This window comes from Callionymus lyra, chromosome 10 (genome assembly GCF_982586985.1).
Source record: "Callionymus lyra chromosome 10, fCalLyr1.hap1.1, whole genome shotgun sequence".
Classification (NCBI taxonomy): Eukaryota; Metazoa; Chordata; class Actinopteri; order Syngnathiformes; family Callionymidae; genus Callionymus; species Callionymus lyra.
Genome location: NC_141827.1, coordinates 1,735,001 through 1,757,146, shown reverse-complemented (window position 1 = coordinate 1,757,146; position 22,146 = coordinate 1,735,001). Strand labels below are relative to the sequence as shown.

Below are 22,146 nucleotides of genomic sequence, written 5' to 3'. Positions count from 1 at the left end.
CCTGTAACAAGGTGGTTAAAATAAAGCTTGTTTTTATTCATTTCACTTCTTTTATGATGATTCACGATCATCAAGAGTCACAGACTAATGTCAATGCAAAGGAAAGATGGTATTTTTTTCAAAATAAAACACATTCCAGATATTAATGATAAATAAAACCTAAATAATATAAAGTGAATTTTTTCTTGGTATTAATAAAACTGTTGTTAATACTGTTGATGTTAATGTTAAAAAACACTAAAAGTCTAACTCTGTAGTTTCTTCCGCTTTAATCTTGTTTTATTTCATTGTTATTAAATATTAATTTCACAAGCGAAGACATTAAGTTCAACTCCTGCTCCTCTGACTTTGTCATTCCTGATATGAAGCGAGATGTCAGGAGGTCGTCGTGCAAAAGACACTGAGTTATTTCCAGCCATTGTTTTCCAATCTCAAGCTAACGCCATAATAAATTATGAAAGCTTATTTTTCTACGCGCCGGTGTCACCTTGAAGCACTTGGATTAATTAAAACAAGAGAAAGAATTGCTTCGTAGACGCCTCGTCTTTTATGAGGCGTGAACTTCGATCCTGTTCCTTTGCTTGTTGCTCGTCTCATCATCGCGTTTGAGGAAAACAATCGAGGATGATGAAACGTACGAGCAACAGTCACGACAACATCTGTGTGTAATTGAATCTTGAAAGATGAAGTTCAATCATTTCTAGAGTTATAGACAAAAAGGTTTGTTCATTTTAATGTAGCGACTGGAGCTCAGTTGTCTTCGTCTTCATCTTCGTCCAAAAAGACTCTTAAAAACATCCAAATATTGCCACGACTCCAGTGTAGACTGTATTCCTGTCTGTGTAGGATGTTAGTCTAGCAGCTCACGCTCAAAACAAGCTTCAATCCAACGTTACAGTCGAGCAGTCTGGAGGTATTTGGATGTTTTTAGACGAAGATGAAGACGAAGACGACTGAGCTCCAGTCGCTACATCAAAATGAACAAACATTTCTGTCTATAACTCAAAAAAGAACAGCTTAAATACTGAACTTTAGTCGACATGAGGGTAGAACACGAGTAACATTTTAGGAACACATATACGTACAAATGTAACAGGAGAAGATAAAAAAACACATAATCTTTAGAAAAACTCTGAAACTTTCTTTTCCACTGAACACAAGCTTCTCTGGCAGCCGAGCCGCCGTCCACTCTGATGCACCCGGCTCGTCTATCAGGCACTTCTGAGAGGATCAGTCATGTTTCTGGTGAGCTTTAGCCCTCATAGCTGGGGAGCTGTTATCAGTGTGTGCGGCTGGAAGTGTCCTGGCGAGCCGACCGACCACGGCCCGCCGAGGAGCCGCGGATCACAATGTGTGACGACGACATACTGTTTGTTCTGCCTCTGAGCTTCACTTCAGACAGCAGCTCTGAGCATCCCGACTCTCTGCCTCGCTCACATCAAGAGACGCTTCGGCGCTGAAGGTCCGTCAGATCGTGGCCAGCATGTGCTTCTGAACCGTGAGCTCATTTTGAGGTCGTATCGTAATAATCATCAGTGAACCTCAGGAACAGCATCATGCTAACAATTGGAAGTGGGCCATCAGCAGTGTGGCTTCCTGTCACGGAGGCGAGCCCAGCAAACTAACCCAGACCACCAGAGGCCTGCAGACCACGGAAGCATCAAGACGATGTCAGGAGATCCCAAAACAGATCAGATATTCAAGCGTCTTCTCTTCTTGTTCACAGTCAGATTTCCTCTCCTCCTACTGACTTGATGCATTTTTTAGCAGAGATTCTACAACATCATTGACAGCTTCTGGTAGGTTTTTCTCAAAGCGCTCAGTATTATTCAGTAGATTAGAGGTTTAGAACTCAATCCACCTGCGGCTGCCAGAGATTTTTAACTTTAAGGGAAACAAATGTGAAACTCTATGACTCTCTTGTAGTAAATATTGAATCTTCCTCTTCAAGACGCAGTAACTTCTCATCAGGACCATGTTTTACACTTTATTACTTTATAAAGTTGCTCTGAAATCTGGACGAACGAGAGGTTACGAGAGTCCATTATGATGTAATAATGACTTCACTCCTCCACCTGTAACCACGCTTTGTTTATACAATGAGTCCATTGGAGGTGGAGACCACTGATGACGCTCGGTGACAAACGTCTATGCTTGACCAATCACAGCAGAGTGGGTGTGGTTATGGTCAACAAGATTTCATCTCCAGAAGAACAAAATGTTTTCAGTGGGCGGAGCTTAAGATCATTTTCTAATGTCAATATTTCAATGAAAAAAGAGTTTTGTACAAACACACACTGATGATACAATAGAGTCACACATCACAACAACACACACACTAATGATACAATAGAGTCACATCACAACAACACACACACACTGACGATACAATAGAGTTACACATCACAACAACACGCACACACTGACGATACAATAGAGTCACACAACACAACAACACACACACACTGATGATACAATAGAGTCACACATCACAACAACACACACACTGATGATACAATAGAGTCACACCTCACAACAACACACACACACTGATGATACAATAGAGTCACACATCACAACAACACACACACACTGATGATACAATAGAGTCACACATCACAACAACACACACACACTGATGATACAATAGAGTCACACATCACAACAACACACACACACTGATGATACAATAGAGTCACACATCACAACAACACACACACTAATGATACAATAGAGTCACATCACAACAACACACACACACTGATGATACAATAGAGTCACATCACAACAACACACACAAACTGATGATACAATAGAGTCACACATCACAACAACACACACACACTGATGATACAATAGAGTCACACATCACAACAACACACACACACTGATGATACAATAGAGTCACACATCACAACAACACACACACACTGATGATACAATAGAGTCACACATCACAACAACACACACACTAATGATACAATAGAGTCACATCACAACAACACACACACACACTGATGATACAATAGAGTCACATCACAACAACACACACACACTGACGATACAATAGAGTCACACATCACAACAACACACACACACTGACGATACAATAGAGTCACACAACACAACAACACACACACACTGATGATACAATAGAGTCACACATCACAACAACACACACACTGATGATACAATAGAGTCACACCTCACAACAACACACACACACTGATGATACAATAGAGTCACACATCACAACAACACACACACACACTGATGATACAATAGAGTCACACATCACAACAACACACACACTGATGATACAATAGAGTCACACATCACAACAACACACACACACTGATGATACAATAGAGTCACACATCACAACAACACACACACACTGATGATACAATAGAGCCACACATCACAACAACACACACACACTGATGATACAATAGAGTCACACATCACAACAACACACACACACTGATGATACAATAGAGTCACACATCACAACAACAGACACACACTGATGATACAATAGAGTCACACATCACAACAACATACACACACTGATGATACAATAGAGACACACATCACAACAACACACACACACTGATGATACAATAGAGTCACACATCACAACAACACACACACACTGATGATACAATAGAGCCACACATCACAACAACACACACACACTGATGATACAATAGAGTCACACATCACAACAACACACACACACTGATGATACAATAGAGTCACACATCACAACAACACACACACACTGATGATACAATAGAGTCACACATCACAACAACAGACACACACTGATGATACAATAGAGTCACACATCACAACAACATACACACACTGATGATACAATAGAGACACACATCACAACAACACACACACACTGATGATACAATAGAGTCACACATCACAACAACACACACACACTGATGATACAATAGAGCCACACATCACAACAACACACACACACTGATGATACAATAGAGTCACACATCACAACAACACACACACACTGATGATACAATAGAGTCACAACAACACACACACACTGATGATACAATAATTCAATTCAATTCAATTCAATTCAATTTTATTTAAAGTGTCTTATCATAACAAAGTTATCTCAAGACACTATACAGTTGAAATAAGCAGCAGGAGCAAGTCCATTTTGTAAAGCTAGATCATTAGTTAATGATTGTCTGAGATGTTGCGGACCAACTAGTAAAACCTCAGTCTTTTCCGAGTTCAGTAGGAGGAAGTTTTTGGTCATCCATGACTTGATATCTGTGATACAGGACTGTAATTGTGTAGCTGATTTCTTTCATCTGGCTTCATGGACAAGTAAAGTTGGGTGTCATCAGCATAACAGTGAAAGTTTATAGAGTGTCTTCTAATCAAGTCCCCTAGTGGGAGCATATAGATTGTGAATAGTATTGGACCAAGAACAGAACCTTGTGGGACACCATAGCTGACCTTAGTGTGTGTCGACGAGAGGTGGTTGACATGTACATAGTGCGTTCTATCCGACAGGTAGGATTTAAACCAGTTAAGAGCAGTTCCACGAATGCCTATATGGTTTTCTAGCCTCTGTAGAAGGATTTGGTGTCGACAGTGTCAAATGCAGCACTGAGATCTAGAAGAACAAGAACTGAAACATGGCCCTGATCAGAGGCCATCAGTAGGTCGTTACTTACTTTTACCAGGGCGGTCTCTGTGCTGTGGTGTTCCCTAAAACCAGACTGAAACACCTCAAATTGATCATTGTCCTGGAGATAATCACAGAGCTGACTCGTTACCACTTTCTCCAGAAGTTTTGAAATACTAGATTAGAGATAGGCCTGTAGTTAGTGAGGACCTCTGGATCGAGAGTGGGTTTTTTAAGCAGAGGTTTAATTACTGCAACTTTAGAGTCACACATCACAACAACACAACTGCATTTGTCTCCAGAAGTCAACTTTGTACCAAGTTAGCCTCCACTACACTCAGTAAATAGTACATAGACATGTATGAGTCTTAAATACTTCATTTCAGTTCTTGGCACTTTTGTTCCAGACCAGATCCATGGATCTCAACGGGCCTCAGAAGAGAAATCTGTCTGTTTAATTAACTGCAGTTGCTCGCAGAGATTTTAACTGGCGGGATTTAATTCTGTGGAAAAAAAACAAAACAAATATTTTATTCATTTCACCACATGGGCCTGAAAACACCATGTCACCGCTCAGAGCTGTGCAGAAGAAAGAGAAGATGATTTTGGCTTCCAAACGTCTCCCCGTCGATGAATAATCATGAGGAGTGAGTCGAGGACGAGGCTTCTGTGCTGAGTTGCTTCATCGTAACATCTCCACTTTATTGATTCCTACCTTAACTGTTGATACTTTGGACGGGACGGGAAGTACACGCAGTCAAATCAGACTCATTCAAGAATCAATCGTAATATAAATGATTAAATCAAAGAAATATAAAAAAGTATTACAAGAAAACTTGATATTTAAGGCTTAGATGAGAATATCTGCAGTGAAGTTTAGGAAAATACACCTTTAAACTCACCTGACAGCAGGGCCGGGTCTAGGCAGGGGTAAGAGGGGGACTGGCCCCCTCAAATAAATGTTGTGCCCCCTCAAACTTACATGTAAGTAAGTAAGTAACAGCACAATGCCCCCTCAAGATTTGTGGCTGCCCCCTCATGCCTGTCTAGACCCGGCCCTGATGACAGTCTGACCGAGAGTAACTACACACCATTATTATTGTCTTTGTCACTTGAGGTTCCACCAACTAGGATCTAGAACTAGGTTCAAATATGTAGTGTTGTGTGTACATTCCATTGAGTAAATATGTGATAGAACTTGTTAACCAGTAGTTCAGACTCATCTACTCACCACAGGTCACTGGCTCGACGTCCTAAAGCGTCAAAGTAGCAGAAGCTGAACCTCAATATACTTCAACTGTGAAGCACACAAATAAAATGTACATAGAGTTGAGCTACAAATACACAGATGCGTTGAAGATCTTCACCGCCTTGAAACCAACCAAATACCTACCAAACAAACGTAACTACCTTCCCATGCATGGATCCTCCCACTACTTACCTTCCGACCCACCGATCTACAGCTTCCAAGTTACCTCTTAACTTACCAGTAAAAGTATTACAAATCTACATACTGTCTTCAAACCTGCTGAGCTACACACATGTGTACCTAAACACATCCAAGTACCAACCACACAATCTTTATACCACCTATAGGCCTCTTACATCCTTCCCCATGCAACTGCTTGTACTTGCCACTGCATCCACCTCACAGTCTCACTGCCCTCTCGTAATACATGTTTTTACGGCAGTCCTCGCGTCTCTCTTTGACGCCACAGATGTTGTTACGATGCATTATTACGGCGTCTCTTACCTCTCAGTGCATCTCTGTGCATCCACCCTCTGAGCTGCCTCTGTTCCCACCACATGTTCCCAACCTCTCAAACATACCATCTACGTAGCTACCAAAAAGCCCACTTAGACACCTAATGCGTCCCCTCGCTTTACATACGCCCACTCGCTCGTCCACCCACTAACCAAACTCAACTGTATCTTCTAACCGTGTCCTGTGGTGTCGACTCTAGGCGTCGGAGAATATCGTACGGTTGGTTTTAACTCGTCGAGGGAATCACCTTCTGCTTCAGCTTTCAAGCGCCTTTAAGACTCGCTAATTATCTGCTCGGATCTGCAACTCGCACTGATTCCGACACAATGGGACGAGCGAGGAAAGCGTCTTCAGAGTGTGTGAGAGATGAGGGTGAAGTCGACAGCTGTTGCCAGCAGCTTTATCTTTATTGCTCCATTGTCAAGACATAAGCACCAACTTAAGTGGACTGATGTCTATCTGAGCCCAAAAAGACGTATGTTTCAGCACTTTTCTTACTTCATAAAGCTGCCGTTGTTATTTCACTGCGGCTCTTGGGAAGCACTAGCGAGAATAGTAAGAGCCTCCTTAGTCATGTTGAGTGTTTTGCACTGTCACTCGCTGAGTCACCGTTTGGTTCAGAGGTCGGAACAACTTCAGAGCCGGAGTTATCTGGAGGAGTTTGAAGGAATGGATTTAAAGGCGAGTCTGCCAAGACTCAGAGCTGGCAAGGTTTGTGAAGGAGACTGAACTCTCATCTGTCTCCGGGTCAGCACTGCAGAGACCAGAGCTCCACGTCGAGGAATTCTCCCTGTGATGTGAAATTTACATTCCTTCCTCGGCCCCTTCTTTCTCAAGAAACTTCTTCTCTTCTTGGAAATACCTTCTATTTTATTCTTTCCCGCTCCTTCATTCTCGCAAGTAATTTCTGGTCTGAGCCGCTTCCTTCTCGCTGTCGGTGAAGGTTCGTCCCACCTTGAACATTTGTGCGAGTATATAATTATCCACAGCTGCAGCTTCAGCACAAGCATTACTGTAACATGTGTCTTTTGTTAAAGTGGTTCAAAAATAAATGCCTAATAGCTTCATCTTGTCGCTTGAAGTTTACGTGAACCAGTCGCCATCTTGGGCTTCAGCTTGTTGTGACAGTTATAATGAAGTCCACGACTGTACGCGAGCAATTGTTTGGTTGTTACATCTATATACTGTGTTTACCCCCCAGATGTTCCCATTTAACATCTGTATACATCCTTTAGCTGCAGCTCTCTGATGGTTTTAGTGTAGCTTGACTATTGTTGACTTGTTTGAAACCTTCATGATTGTTATTCTAATAGTTATGATCACATTTAAAAAGGGTTTAACATCATATTTCATTAATTTCCTGTCTTTCTCTGATCGATCGTAGACTCATTCAAAGTACATTTTAAAATCATTATATCAAACTGTACTTATAATTATTTGGATACTTAACTTCCTTTTTGTTTTTCCTGCTAGAATGAGCTAGTATTAAACCAATGTACATATATTGTGGCAAAATAAAGTAAATACTTCTTATTCAAACACCTTATTTTGGCCTTAAAGTTTTTTTCGATCTCAACATTTAACCTCATTTATGTTAATTAACAAAAAGAAAATACCTGAGTTGTATTTGAGAAAATTAACAATTTATTTAAACATTATCACCAGATGAATCACTTCCATCACTTCCTGATGTGTCCAAACATGTACAAAACATATTTTTCTTCAAGCTTTGTTCTTTGATCATAATACTTGGGTTTGGGTCCTTTAAAAACGTTGAAAAAATAAATACTCAATAGTATAGAAGTTCTTCTTTAAAGTGTTCTCAAGGAAGTTCTAGTGACATTTGGATGTAGTTGCTCTTTTTTTTTTTAGGTTGCTCTGTTTTTTTAGATTTTTATTCCTTCCAATGTATATATAGTTATTTATATATGTATGTATATAGATATAGATATATATATATGTTTATTTTTTACTGTGCACTTTTGTTGGGGGTACAAAGTAAGAATTTCATGGTACGTAGTACTTATGACAATAAACGCTTTGAATCTTGAATCTAGTTCTGATAATAAACCTTTTAAACCAGAGGTTCAAACTCTATTATGCAAACGTAAACATTTTTTAACTTCAACCAAGTGGGGGCCGAAGAAGAATACGAGTTTAAACTGTGATATACTTATACTTATAGGTTAATACACACTACTTTGAGCTCAGAGCTTCTCTTTGGTTGACGTCCAAACAATAAACTTGTTTTGTCAGATTTCAAAGCAAGGAAATAAATTACAATAATTGCTACTTTTATGGAAAAACTGCCTGTTGTTGTCAGTGAAAGTGAATCTAGTTTTTAAAAGGTGTTTGAAACTCACGTAACTTGGCGTCTCTTCGGTCCTGAGGCTTGACTCTGACCGTCTTAAAGACTTGAAAATGTGTATTTTTGCATCATTGTTGGTTTAAAACGTTGACAAGTAAACGTAAATGTATCCATCAATCGTACTCACTAGTCATGAATGTTGTTTATTCTCGGGCTGTCCTCTGGGAAATGTTGCTACTTTAGCTCTCTTTGAGGTTTTTGTCGCTTCCTGCGCCTGAGAGTCACTTCCTTCGTCGTCACACTGAACGCCCTCGCAGAGATCTCGTCCAATTTAGGTCACATGACCCGAGCAGATGTGTGTGTTGGTGAGTGTGGAAGTCTGATGTGAGGAGCTAAAAGAGAAAAAAGACTGCGAGAGCATATTCAATTTGTTTTGAGCTTATCAGAGTGTTTGTACTGCCGGGGATGGAGGGAGTGGAGGAGGAGAAGCGAGGGAGGTGTAGAGGAATTGGGTGGCTTGGACGCTGCTTCACTCCCACGACGATAAAGCGAACAACAGCTGGCAGACACACTCTATAAACAAGTTAACACTTCTCGAGAGGAAACACGGATTATGGTTCGACAATGAGAGCTTTAAGTGTGAGTGTGTGTCGTTTAGTGGCCGTCGCTCTGCAGCCTCACGGGTCCCTGAAGACCTCGACACAAACGCTCTCCTGGAGACGCTGCCGTGGACCGAGCAGCTGTGACCGAGCCCGGGTTCAGAGGGGACTTGTTTCAGATCGCGATATAATGAACATCATTAGCCGGAGATTATCGGCCGCCTTAATTACACCGCTCGCATAATTGCTTATTAAAACCTGAGTTTCTCCTTCGCAGGGAATTAAACGAGTAAACAGTTGATTGAACTGATACTTTCACTTCCATGAAGAGTTTCCAATGAGACGCAGAAGGATTTTAATTCATATATTTAAAGGTTTATCATCTAAGTGTGTATGATAGCGGTTCTGTGTATGTTTGTGTGCGTGTGTGTGTGTGTGTGTGTGTGTGTGTGTGTGTGTGTGTGTGTGTGTGTGTGTGTGTGTGTGTGTGTGTGTGTGTGTGTGTGTGTGTGTGTGTGTGTGTGTGTGTGTGTGTGTGTGTGTGTGTTCAGACTCACAAACTGCTTGACAAAATGTCTTGATACAAACCACTGACCTCAGTGTTTGTTCTATTGTCCAAGGGAGGTCAACTTGTTTGTGTCAAGGGAAAGAGGGTCAGAAGGAGGGCAGAGGACCCTCATGAAAATGTTAATACGTAAACATTTTAATCAATTTAAACTATAGAAACTAAATTGTAAGAAATGTTTCGGATTTAATCGTAAAAGGAGACACAAGAGCTGATGGTCCATTATTAATATTTATCAGTCAGAAACATTTATCGTCAGTGTTGTAAACACAGTAGTAAAAGTATAGAATAAAAGAATGATATCAATATTTAATATGTTTAATAATAAGGATTAGATCCATAGTTTCAGCTCAATTCACCAACTGTAAATGCCATCAGGCCACGCAGAGTTTTTTTAAGGACTCGTTTATTTGTCTCTCTTAAGGTTAAATGTGTATTTGAGGTATTTTGTTTGACCAAAAGTCGACCCACTTTCCAATAATGTCACGTTAGATTGAAGCATTTAAACTAGTGATATTTTCAACTTCCTTCGAGACGTCTTTAGAATAAATACAACATTTTTTTTTTTTTTTATATATATAATTGTTTTAACAACTTAGGTACAGAAATTAATAGACATTAACACATTTTTGTTTAATGACTCATCAGCTTTCATTTCTTCATGTATTTCAGATATTTGTTCCAACAGATCCTTTATTTTTATGTTCATGTATAATTGTATGGCTTCTATTCATTTGACAAATTCACCAACTTTTTCTCTTTTCTTTCTCTTCCCAGTCATTCTTCATTCGACACTCTTCTCAACACCTTCTTTAACTTTGTCTCTGAACTAGTGATGTGTTGATGAGGCTTCATGAAACAGTGTCATTATCTTCAGAGTCCACTAGATGGTAGTGATGTGTTGATTAAGCTTCATGAAACGTTGTCATTATCTTCAGAGTCCACTAGATGGTAGTGATGTGTTGATGAAGCTTCATGAAACAGTGTCATTATCTTCAGAGTCCACTAGATGGTAGTGATGTGTTGATGAAGCTTCATGAAACAGTGTCACTATCTTCAGAGTCCACTAGATGGTAGTGATGTGTTGATGAAGCTTCATGAAACAGTGTCATTATCTTCAGAGTCCACTAGATGGTAGTGATGTGTTGATGAAGCTTCATGAAACAGTGTCATTATCTTCAGAGTCCACTAGATGGTAGTGATGTGTTGATGAAGCTTCATGAAACAGTGTCATTTTCTTCAGAGTCCACTAGATGGTAGTGATGTGTTGATGAAGCTTCATGAAACAGTGTCATTATCTTCAGAGGCCACTAGATGGTAGTGAAGTGTTGATGAAGCTTCATGAAACAGTGTCATTATCTTCAGAGTCCACTAGATGGTAGTGATGTGTTGATGAAGCTTCATGAAACAGTGTCATTATCTTCAGAGTCCACTAGATGGTAGTGATGTGTTGATGAAGCTTCATGAAATAGTGTCATTATCTTCAGAGTCCACTAGATGGTAGTGATGTGTTGATGAAGCTTCATGAAATAGTGTCATTATCTTCAGAGTCCACTAGATGGTAGTGATGTGTTGATGAAGCTTCATGAAACAGTGTCATTATCTTCAGAGTCCACTAGATGGTAGTGATGTGTTGATGAAGCTTCATGAAACAGTGTCATTATCTTCAGAGTCCACTAGATGGTAGTGATGTGTTGATGAAGCTTCATGACACGTGTCATTATCTGTTCTAATGAAACATCATTTTTAAATGGCGCCACCTACTGACCTCTGAAGAACATGACACTGCTTCATGAAGCTTCACCAATACATCAGTACAAAGTTGAATCTACTCACCATCTTAAACTCTTTCCGGCTGCTTCTCTTCTCCACGTTTCATCTGTTTTTGATGGTATTTCTTGTTGGTTTCATCATGTTGCTTTGTTTCAAAGTTCAAGTTCAGACGAGTTAAATCCATCTTTGAAAAGCATGTTAACATGCAGAAATCTTGACGATCGTCGTCCGTGTCCTTCTTATCTTCCTTTGCAGTTTTCCGGGGAGGTTCCAGAGAACAAGGTGAACGTCGTGGTGACCAACCTGACGGTGGTGGACCGGGATCAACCCCACAGCCCCAACTGGAACGCAGTTTACCGCATCGTGAGCGGAGACCCTTCCGGACACTTCACCATCCGGACCAACCCGATCACCAACGAGGGCATGCTGACCGTGATCAAGGTCGGTTAGCGAGAGCTTCCAACCATCGCCTTTCAGATCCTGAAGAAACCCTTCTGCTCCTCAGCCGGTGGACTTTGAGATGAACCGGGCCTTCGTGATGACCGTGGTGGTCTCCAATCAAGCTCACCTGGCCAGCGGCATCCAGTCCTCGCTTCAGTCCTCGGCCGGAGTCACCATCTCAGTGCAGGACGTCAACGAGCCGCCCGTGTTTCCAGTCAACCCGAAGCTGATCCGCTTTGAGGAGGGCGTTCCTGCTGGGACCACCCTGACGGTCTTCGCTGCGCAGGACCCGGACCACTTCATACACCAGACCGTGAGGTACTTAAAGAGTCATGACAAACAGTAGGCTCGCTTTGGAACTTGCTTATATGAGGAAGTACTACGTCATTGATGGTATGTTACATGCTCCTCGGACCTCAGAGGTTCAGGGTCGAGTACGGAACGTTCAAGATGAACCAGTTGAAAAACAAATCAGCGACGTCTGTATAAGTGATAAAAAAGTTGAGATGAATATGCAGGAGGACACAACCACACACAACGTGTGTGTTCTTCAATGTGTTCCGTTGGTATTGACAGATATTTTGAAAGTTTACTTTATTACTCTTAAGATATACACAACTTTTCATGTTTTCTCGGTTTAATCCAATTTGTTTCAATGAAATGTTTGCAGTTTTCTCAAATATAAATGAAAAAATCTTGGATTTGGTTGAATTTGGTCAGAGTAACTTCTGACCTTGGAATTCCAAGGCTATGGACTAGTTGTGTATCTTTCCAATATGTCACCAATACGTTAAAAAGATACACAACTTGAAGGCAAGATATGTAAAAGCTAAACACTTAAGAAATGGAATACACAAGATCATTATTTAAAAAGATGTTATTTACGATGTTATAAATTGCGTGTTTCTTGAGGAGTATAAAGAGAATCATGTTTGTTGCTGATAGAATGAGATCCAGACATTTACTATCAACTGTCAATAAGTAGATTCTTCCTTTAGGCTACTTTGTATTACTCTATGAGGCTTTGTAATATTACTCTGTGAGGCTTTGTAGTATTACTTCACGAGTCACGAGTAGAATTCCTCCGTTAGGCAACGTTGTTTTACTCCACAAGGCTTCGTAGTATTACTCCTCATGTATCAGTAGTATTCTTCCGTTAGATTACGAAGTATATTTCCACTGGGCTTCGTAGTATTACTTCACTAAGTAGAATTCTTCAATTAAGCTACTTTGTTTAACTCCACAAGGCTTCCTAGTATTCCCCCGTTAGATCATGAAGTATATTTCCACGAGGCTTCGTAGTATTACTATGTGAGGCTTAGTAGCATTACTTCAGATGCTTTGTAGTATTACTATGTGAAGCTTTATAGTATTACTTCACAAGCAAGTAGAATTCCTCTGTGAATATTAGTAGTATTCCTCTGCTATTCTACAAAGTATATTTCCACGACGATTCGTAGTATTACTCTGGGAGGCTTTTTGGTATTACTTCACGAGTCTTAGTAGAATTCCTCCGTTGGGCTACGCTATATTACCACACGAGGGCTTCGTAGTATTAATCGTAGTATTAAAGTGCAAAAAACTGTCAACTGTCAACAAGAGCACAGGAAGCCCCGCCCACAAGAAACAGACAGAATATATAAGTACTTTCTTCTGATAAACTGATGCTGTGTTTTTGAATAGAGACAAAGTAATAATTGGTCCTAAGAATGTATCTACAGTACTACAATATGACATAAATAAGTCCATTTCTTGAAGCTTTCATTTCACTTCCTCTTGTGGAACAGAAAATAAAAGGCTTGTGTTTTGGGCGTTATTAGAGCCTGTGCCTCGTAGATGTATCTGCAGTGATGAAGGAGCGAGCTGCACTTACTGCCTCTGCCACACCATGAAATAGCCATTATCTTGTCCATTCAGTATCTCCCACTGGATCTCTTTGTCACCGGTGTTTAATCAGTCGTGAGTGTTTCTTCACTGGTTTATCCCTCGTCGCTACATTCTCCTCTGACCTCCCGCCCACCAGCTCGAGTCCTGGTTGCCTGGCGACGCGTGTGAAGAGGTCATCTCGTAATGAGTGGAATGCGCTCCGTCTTTGCGGATTCTTCAGATCCATATCCCGCTTCGCTCGCCCTCCATCGATCCTGTCCCTGCTAACCAGGGGATGCTCGGCGGGCATCGTGCCACCCGGGCTTCAAACACGTGTCTCGACACCTCCGCGGCTTTACGCTCCGGCGGCATCGCCGATGCTCATTGATTTGTCTTAATGTCAGCGAGTCGTCGGCCAAAAATGCGAAGGAACAGCAACATTGTTGGGGGGGTCATACATCCTCGGTGGCCCAGCAGTGACCCCGGAGGTCGTCAACGGAAGGTGATCCGAGGCCTCGACCCGATGACTGACCTCGCTCGGGCGAATCAGGCTCAGGTTGTCGAGGTCGACCTGCAGGTGGAAGTGTGTCGCTCGTGTGAAGGTCGACCCATCAGAGCCCCTTGGATTGATGGCTCTGCCAGAAGGGGCTCCAATCAGGAGATAACATTATGACCACCACAGTGAGCGTCTGCAGATGTTGGGGCTTTCAATCGTTACAGTTTTATCGCTTTGTTTTGGATCAAAATACATTTTGAATTGAACGTGTTTCTGGATGATTGAGCAGATTTCAGGGTGGATTGGAAAGTTGTGTCCAAAAGACTTGAGATGAAGGCGTTCTTGTATCTTGGCATCATCTTAAAAAAAAGGTTAGGTACAAAGACCTCACAAATGAAGACGCTATCTCTAATCTGACTGCTTGACCTTTGACAGAAACACGATGGCGAGAAAGGTCATCTCTGAGATAAAAGCTTGAGACTCTTGTTTTCCTCCTGAGTCTGGAAACAATATCATCCGCCGTCACTCGCAGCTGTTGTGATATTTAAAGACCTTGTTTTTTTGTGTCAGCTTGATTTCTACATCTGGGTCTGTGTTTGAATCCTTCGTTCACTGACGTGTGGAGCTTTGACATGTCGACAGGATCAAGGGAAGCGATTCCAACTTTCATTATTGACACTCGAAATAATCTTGGATTTATTTTTAGTCAAAAGAAAGAGGGACTGATGTACAACAACCACTCGGAACATTTTCTTTACACACACGATAAATCCAGGATTGGAACCAGAACATGTTTCCTGTAACGACTGGAGAAGAAAGGATCTGTTGATTAGTGACCCCGGACTCTTCAATCCCTGATAACTGAGAGGATTTGGAAGGACTGTCTGCAGATCTGAGGATTGCATCATTTATTATTTGACCTGCACTTTCTGTGCTTAATAGGCTCACGTCTGAAGGTGCAATTCCTGAAAGAAATGATGAAAGACGAGTGGAAGCTTTTCCTTTATGGCGGTGGTTGAACATCACGTCATGAGAGACTGAGGTGAAGGTTTTGATTTACTTCCAGTTCGACCACCTTGACAAAAGAGAACGACACAACAGGCTGATGATGTCATATTTATTGTATCATAAAACAAGACACAAAAGCGGTTCCTGTCAATTTTATTACTCATTTTGTCAAGAGTCGGCTTTTAATGACAGAGTTCTTCATCCTGACTTCGCCACATAGGATGTGAAGACGAGAAAAGAACTGAGTCAAAGCCAAACATTGTTTTTATTCCATCATCAACTCGGTAAAAATACAATAGAATCAATTAAACAATTTTTACAGAATTGTGTTTGTTGTAAAATATAAAAAACAAAAAGCTACTTGCTAGCTTATCCTCATTTCTGGGGTTAGGTAAAAAAAATATCCAATCAATTTTTTAAATGTTTAAAATGCCAATCATTAGAGCGTGAAGACGATTGACATCAGCTTGAAGCGTTCAAGTCTGTGAATCAAACTGTTATCATGACTAGCAGTTAAAACTACTTGACAGAGTAGCAAACCGTGAACATTACCTTCCAACAACAAGATTTTAGGGACAAAAAAAACAACAAAGAAAGACTTTTCCAGCTGGTTCTTCGCAGACCATCAGGTTAACATGAATCTTTCAGATGAACGTATTCAACGTATACGTCTGATGTGTAAACGTGTAAAACATGATGTTTTTAATGAAAATACAGTCAGAAATGGAAGTCCCTGTAACATGTGACTTATGTTACGTATTTATACATTTATTTATACATTTATTTCTAAATTTTTACATTTATTTATACATTTATTTATACATTTATTTATACATTTATTTATACATTTATTTCTAAATGTATACATTTATTTATACATTTTTACATTTATTCATACATCTATCTATACATAAGTCATCCCTTCATAGATCACATCACAAGGTTGTAAATCAAGTTCAAGTTTAGCCTCGAACTCTCGGGCGAAGCCTGGAAATCCGTGTGAACACAGAGCAGCAGTCGTGTTAAACAAAGTGTCCTCCTCGTCCCTGAGAGGGAAATAATCCAGTTTCCTTCCTCTCGTCTCCCTCGCCCTCGCCGACCTCGTCACTTCCTTCTCCGTCAGTGATCTGCGGGAGTGCTGTGTCTTCGGCGGCGAGCGTGTCTGCAGATGCTCACATGTCTGCAGATGCTCAGCCGCTGCCTGTTCCCTCAGACGACCAGGCTTGAACTCCTGCAGCAACTCACCACAATAACAGCCCTGGCGAGCGTGAAGCGTCCACGAAGGATGAGTGAAAGGCGCGAGCGGTTTGTGTTGCGACGCCAGCTCCGTTTTCTTCCTCGCACCTTCTGCTGCAGGACCAGATAGTGGGAGATGTTCTGCCAGCAGATGTTACACTCGTCGTTCCAGTGGCAGCACAAGTAAAAGTGTGTATTTCTGAGGGTTGTAGCCGCGATGTTCGACGAGAGGACGGATCTCACGGAAGACACTTGAAGAAATGTGTCATTTTGAAGTGACTTAAATCCATGATATCGTCCTCACAGTTCCGTTCAACATACTGTGAACATTAAAATACATTCTGACCTCTTAACGCGCAGCTGCCGGTTTCACACTCGGTATCTACGGCTATATGTTGCGCGAGCATCTGGATGGAGTTCAGGTCTTGACTCTGTAATGTTAACAATCTGCTGCCGTACGCAACAGAACATGTGTTTCTTCCCGGACGTCGGATCTGCTGCTGTTTAGCAGCTGCTGCTGTCGTCGCTCCACGAGAATCGACGCACAAAACAAGACGAGTGCAAAAGTGTTGATTCTATTTTTATTTTTCTTGACACTCGCATGTCGACCACAGCTTATGTGAGACAAGAACACAAATGAATATTTAAACCCAGGACTGGAGTTAAACGGAGAGATAAATCAGTAAGATGTAAGTTTCAAAGAAATAAAGAATAGTGAAAAGCAAAATGAATGAAAACATGAACAATATAAATGAAGATTATAAAAAGTAAAACCATATGTCAGGTTATGAATCCGTTGTTTTACTTGAACAAAGAATAGAAATCAGATTAAAGCAAAAAAGAATGTCCTTGCAAGGAGAAAGTAAACAAAGTTCTCATGTCTTTCTGAACTATTTGTGAAGCACAGAGCTGTTAGTTCGCTGTTATATCTTTTTTCGCAGTTTCACAAGCTGTTCATTTTCAAACTCCAAAGGTTTTCCACCAAATTATTATCACCCAAGGTCAGTGTGAGCTGTTCACTCAAGTCCCACATTCATGTCCTGATAAGAAATACTATCAGTGAGAGAATAATATTACATGTGCATCAACATACACTAGGAAAAAAAAGGAAATAACATGAAAATTAGACTTTTTTAAAAATACAAATTATTTTTTCTACAGTATTTCCTGCTATAGAAAAAAGTAGTTTTCTTTTATCAGTGATTTCGGTGTCCACATGTTGTTTGCTATAGAGGACGATGAATGACTTGTGTATAAATAAATGTATAAATGTATAAATATGTAAGAAAATCCTTGATCCAAGACTGTAACCAATCACTGCCTAAGACTGATGTTTGACCCGCCCACTTAATTTACATAAGGACAACGAAATGTCAAAATATAAAAATACCTAAATGAATAGAAGAAAAAATGTATGAATGTATAAATAATTTTATTCTTTGACAAAAATTAAATAGAAGTCATTTTGACATTTCGACATTTTGACATGTTGATATTTATCCAAATATTTGTTTATAAATGTATACATTTTGTTACGTATTTATACATTTTTTTATGTATTTATACATTTATTTAAACATTTATACATCTATTTATACATTTATTTAAACATTTATACATTTTGTTACTTATTTATACATTTATTTAAAGATTTATACATTTATTTAAAGATTTATACATTTATTTATACATTTATTTAAACAATTATACATTTTGTTACGTATTTATACATTTATTTATACATTTATTTAAACATTTATACATTTTGTTACGTATTTATACATTTATTTATACATTTATTTAAACATTTATACATTTTGTTACATATTTATAAATGTATACATTTATTTTTTTAATTAATTAATTACGATTCTCTGATGCTGTGAAGAGAATCTATTGTTCATGTTTATCTTGTTTCATCATGAATCCACTTGATAATGTATTTTATTTGTAAGAACTGTGTCTTATTATCACAGCAGTTCACACAGAATCATTGGTTTGAGAAGCTAAATAAAAATATCTAAAACATTAAAATACAAGATGTTACTATTGTTGGGTTTGTTCTCATGAATTGTCGTTTCCGACTCACGGCTAAAAAATACAAATATATGTAAATAAACTGTAAGTTATGTTTGCAGTGAAGTTATCAGCAGCATTAACGAAAATATTGAAGTAGAATTGAAGAAAAAAGGAGGAGAAAATGACATAAAAAACTCAATATTAAAAGAGTAAGAATGAAATGATGACACAACGAGAGCAGGGATGAATGATTGAAGAAAGATGACGTAAGAAATTGTCTCGTGTTTCCAGATATTCCAAACTGTCCGATCCTGCCAACTGGCTGAAGATCAACCGGACCAACGGTCAGATCACCACCATGGCGCTGCTGGACCGCGAGTCCATGTTTGTCAGAAACAACGTGTACGAGGCCACGTTCCTGGCCTTCGACAATGGTAAGTCTGGTAAGTCACTCCTCACTCCTCACTCGTCACTCCTCACTCCTCACTCGTCACTCGTCACTCGTCACTCGTCACTCGTCACTCGTCACTCGTCACTCGTCACTCGTCACTCGTCACTCGTCACTCGTCACTCGTCACTCGTCACTCCTCACTCGTCACTCCTCACTCCTCACTCGTCACTCCTCACTCGTCACTCGTCACTCGTCACTCGTCACTCGTCACTCCTCACTCCTCACTCGTCACTCGTCACTCCTCACTCCTCACTCGTCACTCGTCACTCGTCACTCCTCACTCCTCACTCGTCACTCGTCACTCCTCACTCCTCACTCGTCACTCGTCACTCCTCACTCCTCACTCCTCACTCCTCACTCCTCACTCCTCACTCCTCACTCCTCACTCCTCACTCCTCACTCGTCACTCGTCACTCGTCACTCCTCACTCCTCACTCCTCACTCCTCACTCCTCACTCGTCTTCTGACGGTTGAAGGTTCAATGTCCATCGTTGTAGCTGAATCCAGTTATGTCTTTTTGTTTAGAACAACATATTAACTGAATATGAAATAATGTTTTAAAAATGATAATATTTCAACATTTGTATTAATTATATCGTTATTGTTTGAATAAATATAATAACAAAATATATACAGCCAACAACTGTAAGAAACTTTTTGCGATAATAATTTATCACGTCTTTTTTGTCCTATATTTTTTTTTTGGATTACAACAATATTTAAGTGTAAATAAAAAAATGAAAATCCTAATATTTTAAAAACAAATGGTATCATTCAGGAAATATTTGACTGACTCGGACGTGCAGGTGTGGTAGTACTCAGGTGTGGTAGTACTCAGGTGTGGTAGTACTCACGTGTGGTAGTACTTAGGTGTGGTATTACTCAGGTGTGGCAGTACTCACGTGTGGTAGTACTCAGGTGTGGTAGTACTCACGTGTGGTAGAACTCAGGTGTGGTAGTACTCAGGTGTGGTAGTACTCAGGTGTGGTAGAACTCAGGTGTGGTAGTACTCAGGTGTGGTAGTACTCACGTGTGGTAGAACTCAGGTGTGGTAGTACTCAGGTGTGGTAGGACTCACGTGTGGTAGAACTCAGGTGTGGTAGTACTCAGGTGTGGTAGAACTCAGGTGTGGTAGTACTCAGGTGTGGTAGTACTCAGGTGTGGTAGTACTCAGGTGTGGTAGTACTCAGGTGTGGTAGTACTCAGCTGTGGTAGAACTCAGGTGTGGTAGTACTCACGTGTGGTAGAACTCAGGTGTGGTAGTACTCAGGTGTGGTAGTACTCAGGTGTGGTAGTACTCAGGTGTGGTAGTACTCAGCTGTGGTAGTACTCAGGTGTGGTAGTACTCAGGTGTGGTAGTATTTAGGTGTGGTAGTACTCAGGTGTGGTAGTACTCAGGTGTGGTAGTACTTAGGTGTGGTAGTACTCAGGTGTGGTAGTACTCAGGTGTGGTAGTACTCAGGTGTGGTAGTACTCAGGTGTGGTACTCAGGTGTGGTAGTACTCAGGTGTGGTAGTACTCAGGTGTGGTAGTACTCAGTGGTCGTCTACGAACATCTACATGTTGATCTTCACTAGAAACTCTCTTAGAAGATCTTTTCAAAGTCGTTGCTGCAGAAGTCAGAGCTTGGATGTCAGTGGAGGAGGAAGCGTCCTCGTGAATGAGAAGGTCTTGGAGGTGAGGGTCCTCTCAGCGGAGGTCTGCAGCGAGGAGTGAGAGAATGAACGAAGGAAGACGGAGGAAGGAGGCGCTGGAGGCAGCGACGGCAGGAAAGGATGAAATATGATTTTCCCTGCGGCTCAGCAACTTAAGCTTCAAGTGTTGACTGTGTATTGATTGTGTTTGTGTGTCAACAGGGGGATATATTGCACTTTGATTGGAATTCTCTTGACTTTTTCTGCTGGAGCGTGAGAAGCAACAAAAGCCGTCGACCAATCACAGCCGACGTGTGGGTCGATGGACCTTGAGTTGCTCCAGCAGACCTTTATGTTGCAGCGAAGACGGAGAGAAAGTGTTGATGATCTCCAGGAGTGAAGTGTGTCGTTGAGAACAAACTGATCTGAGGCTCGTGATGTTGCTTCTAAGATTCTTCTCGCTCCAAACAAAGGCTGAGAAGATCTGACGTCATTCAGTGCTTTGTTCAAATAAAACTAAAACTCTCTGTAGCTCCGTGAGTAGAACGTTTAGTTACGTTTCAATATGTCATCTTTCATGATAATAACAAGTTGTGCCTTCAAATGTAGTATTTTTACCGTTAGTACATTAAACATAGTGTGGTTTCTTATGTGAACCTGGTCCTGAAAAGCCTCTATAAATATACATTATTTACTTACTTAGTATTACTTTGAGAGGGTGCATCGTCAGGAGTAATACTATGGAGCCACGCAATGTAGTACTAGAGAGCCCTACTGAGTACTACTACAAAGCCCCACTGAGTACTAATACAGAGCCCCACTGAGTACTAATACAGAGCCCCACTGAGTACTACTACAGAGCCCCACTGAGTACTAATACAGAGCCCCACTGAGTACTAATACAGAGCCCCACTGAGTACTACTACAGAGCCCCACTGAGTACTACTACAGAGCCCCACTGAGTACTAATACAGAGCCCCACTGAGTACTAATACAGAGCCCCACTGAGTACTAATACAGAGCCCCACTGAGTACTAATACAGAGCCCTACTGAGTACTACTACAAAGCCCCACTGAGTACTAATACAGAGCCCCACTGAGTACAACTACAGAGCCCCACTGAGTACTACTACAGAGCCCCACTGAGTACTAATACAGAGCCCCACTGAGTACTAATACAGAGCCCCACTGAGTACTAATACAGAGCCCCACTGAGTACAACTACAGAGCTCCACTGAGTACAACTACAGAGCCCCACTGAGTACTAATACAGAGCCCCACTGAGTACTACTACAGAGCCCCACTGAGTA

The 22,146-nt window shown here is 40.8% G+C and overlaps 1 protein-coding gene across 2 annotated transcripts in view; it reads left to right on the top strand.

The window, feature by feature from the left end:
- The window catches only part of cdh4 (cadherin 4, type 1, R-cadherin (retinal)), a 316,908-nt gene that overhangs the window by 288,962 nt on the left and 5,800 nt on the right, over positions 1–22,146 (top strand). Inside the window, exons 9-11 of one of the 2 annotated variants that reach the window (XM_087801671.1) lie at positions 11,941–12,126; positions 12,191–12,444; positions 19,043–19,185. In XM_087801671.1, coding sequence (XP_087657797.1) covers positions 11,941–12,126; positions 12,191–12,444; positions 19,043–19,185 — 583 coding nt within the window. Of the gene's footprint in view, positions 1–11,940; positions 12,127–12,190; positions 12,445–19,042; positions 19,195–22,146 lie in introns of both variants that reach the window. The other variant, XM_087801670.1, reaches the window with a different exon arrangement.